The 8,026-nt window shown below is 38.8% G+C and overlaps 1 protein-coding gene across 1 annotated transcript; it reads right to left on the reverse strand.

Annotated features, from left to right (window-relative positions):
- Window positions 1-5,962: 5,962 nt before the first annotated feature.
- LOC102216243 (TBC1 domain family member 24-like) lies at window positions 5,963-7,295 on the reverse strand (the record flags this gene model as incomplete). The annotated part of the gene is made up of 4 exons (XM_005736324.1): window positions 7,066-7,295; window positions 6,850-6,966; window positions 6,195-6,611; window positions 5,963-6,044 (listed from the first exon to the last, which is right to left on the reverse strand). Coding segments are annotated over exons 1-4 (846 nt in total), but the record flags the coding sequence as incomplete, so codon positions are not given.
- Window positions 7,296-8,026: the final 731 nt, after the last annotated feature.

An 8,026-nucleotide genomic window follows, 5' to 3' on the forward strand; every position in this document is an offset into this window, starting at 1 on the left:
GATATTTCATTTTCCTATCGTTGCCTAACATTATACCGGTATTACCGTGAACGGTATAATATGGCCCAGCCCTATTACACATATGTAATTCATGTTCAGTGGAGCTTAGTTCTGTTCTGTTCCACATGCACTGTATGCCACCGAATTCAGTTGGATAAGGAACCAGGCTTTTTAGAACTAAAAAAGTGAACTTATTTATTACACAAATTTTGATCAAAAGGGGAGAAACATGCAAAATACCCTCAATACATACTTTCCTCCGCAGATTCTGTTTTAGGGACAGGTGTGGTATCTGGGCCCATTGCTGCAGCCTGTTGATGTACAACCCATAAACAGTTAAGGAACAAATACACAATATATCTACATATTGTAGATTTACTATTACAGTTTCCACGATGCAAACTCATACTGTAGCTAATGTCTGAGACCAAAAGGACTCATTAGACACATCCAGGGAAATTCAAACAAAACTGATGTGGAAAGGGAACAATAAGCATTGATACAGCTAATATAAAAGTCTTAATGGAGAGCTATTTCAGATGAACAACTGTCAAGTTAGCCCTGTTAAATCCAGAATTGAATTCAAAATCCTGCTCCTCACATACAAGGTCTTAAATAATCAGGCCCCATCTGATCTTAATGACCTTGTAGTACCATATCACCCCATTAGAGCACTTCGCTCTAGCACTGCAGGCTTACATGTTGTTCCTAGAGTATTTAAAAGTAGAATGAGAGGAAGAGCCTTCAGTTTTCAGGCCCCTCATCTGTGGAACCAGCTTCCAGTTTGATTTGGGAGACAGACACTATTTCTACTTTTAAGATTAGGCTTAAAACTTTCCTTTTTGCTAAAGCATATAGTTAGGGCTGGATCAGGTGACCCTGAATCCTCCCTTAGTTATGCTGCAATAGGTGTAGACTGCTGGGGGATTCCCATGGTGCATTGAGTATTTCCTTATCAGTCACATTTCTCACTCAACATGTGTTAATAGACCTATCTGCTGAATCACACTTGTTATTAATCTCTGGCTCTTTTCCACAGAATGTCTTTCATCCTGTCTTCCTTCACCCCAACCGGTCGCAGCACATGGCCGCCCCTCCCTGAGCCTGGTTCTGCAAGAGGTTTCTTCCTGTTAAAATGGAGTTTTTCCTTCCCACTGTCAGGAATGCTTGCTCACAAAGGGTCATTTGATTATTGTAGGGTGTCCCTTACAATACAAAGCGCCTTGAGGAGACTGTTGTTGTGATTTGGCGCTATATAAATAAAATTTAATTGAACTGAAGTTATCCCACTTGAAATCCAAGTGATTTGGTGTTTGAGTTTGTAAAAACATAGGCATCAGAAACACTTTATTGTATTTAATTGGACCTTCCTGACTAACTGGCTGTGACTTGTTTATGTGGTTAACTAATGATTAGTTGGTTGGAAGTTTGGGGGGAAATTTTACAATTCTACAAAAAACAAAAAAATAGATCTTCTTATCAGTGGTGGACAAACTATGCAAAACAGATACTATTGCTAAATTACGTCAAATCTACATTCACCACACACTTTATCAGGTACACCTTGCCTTGCTAGTACCATTTTTTTAAAAACTCCAATTGTATTACGAACTGCCCCCTCCTAGCACAAACAGAAAGCACTAGCTGGAAACACCCCTTAACTACATTACAGCATCAAAAATACTCAGGTAGAGTGTGGCACTACTAGTCACTATTAGTTGGTCCGTGCTTGCATTTTGTTCACGCCAAAATTTTGAGCATGCCATCTAAAACATGAGCAGCATAAAAGATAAGCAGCATGTATGCAGTGGGTTAAACAGTCCAGTGTGCTGCACACACCCAGTGTCTGTATCAAGACGGTGGAAGGAAAACAACACTAAACAACCCTTAACGCTCAAAGTATGTATCAATATCCTCAAACTAAACTTAAAGATGCACGTGAAACTGAAAGTGGTCAGTGCTGGTTCTGAAAGCTAACATGTTGTTTATTTACCTATACAAAAACAAATAAATCTGTGCTTTTGCACAGATTTGCTAGAATGTTTGTGTGGCCGCTCGAGCATTAACCCGTCCACTTGCAGCGAAACCGACACCGGCGTGGTTAACGATTGTCGATAAGGGGTTATAATTAAACTCGAGGGTAGTGTTAACGCATTGTCACAACGGTATACAAATACAAACACAACAGCCGCACTTTTACAACGTTTGCTAGCTACTGTCGCTAACGTTGTAGCTAACCACGCAGCACCGCCTCGGAGGCGTAAACAAGATTCAGGCCCACTTCTCTAATAATCCGTAAAAGAGAAAGCTTACCACGTCCTCTATCCACAGAGTTTTAACCGAAAACTTCTTCGCGTGAAAGGACAGCTCGTAGCCGCGGACTGCTTCTTCTTCTTTATATGCATTACGCCACCAACTGGTATGGCGTGTGGACCGAAATTCTGCTTCCTGTGCTTCTCATTTCTCATATTTTCCTTTTTGTTTTGTTAAACCATCGCTCTTTCATCTCCTCCTCCCATTGCTTTTGTCACATTTCTTTCATTTTTGTGCCTTATTCTGTTCTCAATGTCGGTCCTACTAACACTGATATCCATATCCATCAACGGTCTCTTTGTAGCTTCCTTTGCTTTTCCTTCTGTCATTTCATTTCCCTTAACTCCATGATGCACTGGTAGCCATAAGAAGATGACCATAAGTCCCATCATAGTAAGCAACGGACTGCTAAACACGGCGCAGCAATTTGGGGTTGATGCTCTTTCTCTTGCATGGTGCCTTCAACTGCTCACGTACTTTCAAGAACCGGTGCTTTTTCTTTGCGGTTAACAGATTTGCGGTTCAGTCAGATGTCCAGCAGGGGCTCGCTCAGATCGTGGTAAATGTTGACGTTGAGAGCCATCGTTTCCTTTTCTTTCTTTCTTTCTTTCTTTCTTTCTTTCTTTCTTTCTTTCTTTCTTTCTTTCTTTCTTTCTTTCTTTTTTAAAAATTATTATTGTTTTGATTTCATTACATTTATTTATACAACAAAAACAGGTTGTTGAAGCTAAATGAACACAAATACCGAAGGTTCTCCAAAATGGATATAAGGGCAACCAGACATCTTGAGTTTTTTTTTTACATTATATCTATCTTTAGTAGAGGTTTTTTTCTTTTTTTTCTGTTATCACTAAACAAAGAAAACGTAATACACTCCTTTCGCATGTCACTCCAAATGGTTCCATAAAGCTACAGAGACTAGCTTCAGCAAGTTTTTTAATGTTAAGAAATAATCTTTGCAGGTAGAAACGATATAATATACAGATCATTTTGCGAATATAAGTAAAGGAGCTTTAAAGCAGAATTTCTTTTTCTTTTTAAAGTATAAATGTAAGAGGAGCAAAAGAGGATTCGTTTTTTAACAGGAATGCTGACAATGTTAAGTAAAAGACTTATGAAAAAAATAAATAACTAAATAACTAAAAAACGTTATTTGCTTTCATTTCATCCCATTTCAAATGCAGCCATGTTAATAATAAAACACTTATCTGAATAAATTACTTAACTGAGAGGAATAGCAAATAAAGGATTTTAAAAGGGATGTTTTGTACAACTGTACATCAAATCTAAATAAACTGCACAATCAAAATATACAATTTAACAGTGGACATAGATCTTATAAAATACTGCAGGTTAGTGTTTTCCCAATTAAAACCAGATGCAGTTGCAATTTTAACAGCGTGTTTACAAATATTATCCTTTAGTGAATGTAGTGCTTTAGTTATTACAGAGTATTATAAAACTAGTTATCCTCGATTCATCACAGAAAAGTGAGTATATGCACCAAAACGAGCGTCATTGTGTTCCTTCGGAGCTGCCCTGAGATTACAAGCTTTGTTTTCCTGGATTGTAACGTTCACTAAGACATTGTATGTGACCCAGATCTGTACAAATAAACTTTGATTAACAAAATAAATCTCACCTAACTATACAAAAAAAAATACACAATTTAGCATTTCGCAGGACAAGTGTGAAATGTCTGTAAGCTGCATATCAATCAAAATCACCCAAATTCTTTGAAGGAAAAACTCTTTCAGTCTTTACCAAAAATAGTCAGTGCTGTTTTCTCTAACTCACTTAGAAGGAAAACAATGAGAAATGGAAATGGAGTTCTGGATGCCCCACAATTCCAGGGACTGGATCTTGAAGTCTCTCTTGCAGAGTGCAATGCTCTTAAAAGTTTCACACGGCTCTGTGTAACCCCCTTGTAGGTCTCTTTGCAGGCAGAGAGCATGACCTCCATCACCACCTGAAAGAAGACACATAGATATGAGCAGAGTACTCGCAGCTTCCCTGTCACACAATATATTAAAGGTTCCTTCAAAGGCCAATCTATTGTATGTTTCACTAACACACCAATAATAAGCCGATTGTCATCGCCTGCTATGAACTTGGAGGCCTCTTGCTCCTTAGGCCTCTTGGGCTGTTTAGCAGACATGGATTCCTCCACTGGTGCAGTGACCATCAGATAGCTGGGATTTTGCAGTGTCTCAGCAGGACAGGTCAGAGTTGTGCTGGAGGGGATGTTGCCATTAGTTGATGCCTGAGGGGAAGCACTAATACTGCCTCGAAGTTTCTCAGGAGACGCTCTTGGGCTCATAATATTGACCATAGATCTCTGGTAGAGCTCCATGTTGGGACGGAGCTGAAACAGTAATCACAAATCTTGTTTGACGCCTTGCAGTGTCAAAGGCATTGCTCTATATTAACATAAAGAAACCCATACATGGTCAATCTAAATCTAAGGTAAGTTGAATTCAACAAGAAGAAAGCTCACCGTGAAAACTAAACACTCCCCAGTTCCAAAGTATACAAGTTCCTCTGAGTCTTGTTTTCTTCTTTCTGCTACATCAGTTGACAAGAAGGCACCAAATACCTAAGATAAGAGAAATTACATCATGTCAATGGCATACAAAACTTACTGCGTCGGCTAAATCTCACCATTATAGAAGCATAAGGATCAATTCTGAGGCTCATTTAACATGTTAAATAAAATGTATCCTAATATTGATTATTTTATAGTTTTACCTCTTCATCCACAGATTTAATAATCATGACAGATGGTTCATGTCCCTCCACATGTGAATAGAATCTGTATGAAATAAAAATATACAAAACACCTTTTGTTTTTATAAATGCACAACAACATTATATACATGCCAAACTGGCATACAATTGCCCCTCAAGAGCAAAGACCTATTTTATTTAAATTTCATGTTAAATCAGAGAGAAGTTTTAGCACTGTTTAAACGCAGGGGGAAAAAAACAGTATTTGTCTCTAAATGTTGATAGTAAAAACACACCTGCTGACGGTTACAAAAGAAAATTGTTTTTCACTGCAGGGACGCGAAGTTCAACAGATATTAATTTGATACAAAGTAAACACTATTAAAGCTATTGCGATATGATATAAATACTCCTCTACATGATTCACGCCTCTTTTTTTAGGTAGTTGCCGAGTGGGACTGAAGCGCAGAACAAAGGTTACTTACGAAGCAAGAGTCCTTTCATGCTCAGCTGTGCTGAACAACCTGAAGGGACTGAAGAGGGCAAAGCGCTCAGGTATCCAGGCCCAGATGACTCTCATCTCCGTCCCTGTTACAACACTGGAACGAAAGTTGTTGAAATCCACTGTCTCTACTGGTAGCCTTTTGGAAACATATGTGAAAACAGGGTTCATATTAGTTGGAATTGAATATTCAATACTACTAAGTTTGTGTATATTAATCCTTTATTACATACAAATATACCATTCGTCAGTATTAACCCACCTTTTCTGGTCTATGCTGACACCTTTTAGTATGAGTGACTCTTTATTGGCAGTGAACAGTAGGTTAAGGTCTCTCCTTGTGGGTACTGAAATCTTGAAGGCTCTTTCTAGGAGCTTCTCAGCCGTGCAGTGGCGAGCTACATTTTGCACAAATCTTTTCATGTCTGTTCTGAAGTCTTCCACATCTGCCACTCGAGATGACACTGATACTTTATAGAGGTCAAGCAAAGCCAGAGCAACCCTACAAAGAATAATTATGAAACACATTTATTGAATTCTTTTGTCTGTATGTTTGGTTTTTTTCTCAGAGTAACTGATATGGCAGAAGAAATGACATATTTAGGACTACGTTTTTTTGTTTATTTGTTGAAATGCGGCAGCAGTAACAAACCTGTAGAGGACCTTGTAGCCCTCCAGTAGGTAGACGTCTAGAACTCTAATGGCATATGTGAAAGGAAGGTCGGCAAATATCCACATGATCCAGTCAGAGTAAAACTCAAACAGGTTCTGGTGGGAGCTGGCTATCAGCTTGCGAATGCCTCTGCAGCATTTGTTGGCAAGGTCTCCAAAGGTCATACAGGACGCACGGTAGGTGAGGAAAGTCTGGTCAATGTAGCGCTTGTTGGGATCATTGTAGCAGATAAGTCGGGACACACTGTAGAAACATTCAGCTTCATCCTCGCTGAAGTGGAGGATGAGGGAGACCAGGGCGGGTAGAATGGGGCAGAAGTTCATGTCTATGAAGTATTTTCCGAGGCAAAGAAGAACTTTTTTTGCAGAATTCAGGCCTGCTTTGTTGAGACAGTATCTGGAAAAGAACAGAGGAAGCAAGGACCGATTTGGTCACATTTACTGCAGTGCAGAAGTATAATAATACTAGAATGTAAACTTTTTCTGTTATATATGTATATATATATGTTGCTAGTCTTGTGGATGCTTTTAATAAACAGCCAAAATTAGCAAAATCAATGCCAATTAGACAAAAAGCTCATCATTAAGACAGTTTGTCAGCTATGAAGTGTGATTGCAGTATCACAAAATATTACCTTGGTATTTCTCCATCTTCCATATACTTCGGTACTGGGTGGCTACTACGTTTTTGTTCTCCAAATAGCTTCTTAGTCAGTTCATAGTAGACATCTCTGTCTGGAGTGACAGCCCTTCTGCAGATATATAAAATCAATACACAGTCAAAAATTTGGTTCAAGCAGATTTCAGTAAAAATGCTCACAGTGGTTCCATTACTTGCCACAAACACATACATAGAATTGATGCTGTGGATGATGTGATAATAAGCTTTGGCCCTTAGTGTGTGTGGCATGGCCCAAAATCCTTCCCGAGCCATAGTTTTAAGCTGCTGGTGCTCACTCCGTAGGATTTGTTGATATTTCTTTGCAGCTTCAGGATCAATTTTCTCCCAGTCCACAAACTGCCCATACTTCATCCCAGAGCTGGAACAAATCTCCCAGTTGTCTGCTTCAGAGATGGTCATCATGGAAACTTGCTTGAGATGGCATTTACTGCCTGAGCCAAAACATACACATGTAACTTTATTATTATTATTATTATTATTATAGATTTTCATTTTATTTATTTTGCTTTTAAAATCCATATCCAACTTTAAAAACATTATTTCACTACCACAAGTTTCTCTAGAGGGTGATTGCTTGTTTGGTTTATGCTTTGACTTCGTAGAGGTGAACTCAACAGCCGACACATCCCCGTCTCTTTCCTCCTTTTTGGTTGCTTGATACTTTGGCGGTGAGCTTTGCATCTGTTTTGACGTAGGGGAGGTTGTAAAGTGTCTTATGTCATCTTCTGAGCATAACTCCGATGTCTCATAACTATAAAAAGACCTTTTAAAGACATTCAATTCAATATTAATTATGTAGTTCAGTAATTCAAGTCAGAAGAGAACCCCCCCCCCCCCACAAATCTGGTTAATTAGAAGTATTTGGTTGTCTGGCCAGTAACCTAATTTTGATCATATAAGAGTAAAAGCATAGTTAATTATGAATACACACCTAGATCGAGGTCTTAAACAGGTTTCTTCTTTCTGTGTGTCCACACCATAAGGCTTTTTTCCCTCTGCATTGTAATAGGAGTGAGACCTTTGTCTGGTTCTGCTACTAGCCATAGATTCCAGATTGTGGTCAGAGAATGCGTCTGGGAATAAATTCATGTTTCCACAATTGAAGAATTCTGGTGTCCGTGAAACATGAA

The sequence above is a fragment of the Pundamilia nyererei genome, unplaced genomic scaffold (assembly GCF_000239375.1).
Source record: "Pundamilia nyererei isolate P.nyererei 1_Seehausen unplaced genomic scaffold, PunNye1.0 scaffold00068, whole genome shotgun sequence".
Lineage (NCBI taxonomy): Eukaryota > Metazoa > Chordata > Actinopteri > Cichliformes > Cichlidae > Pundamilia > Pundamilia nyererei.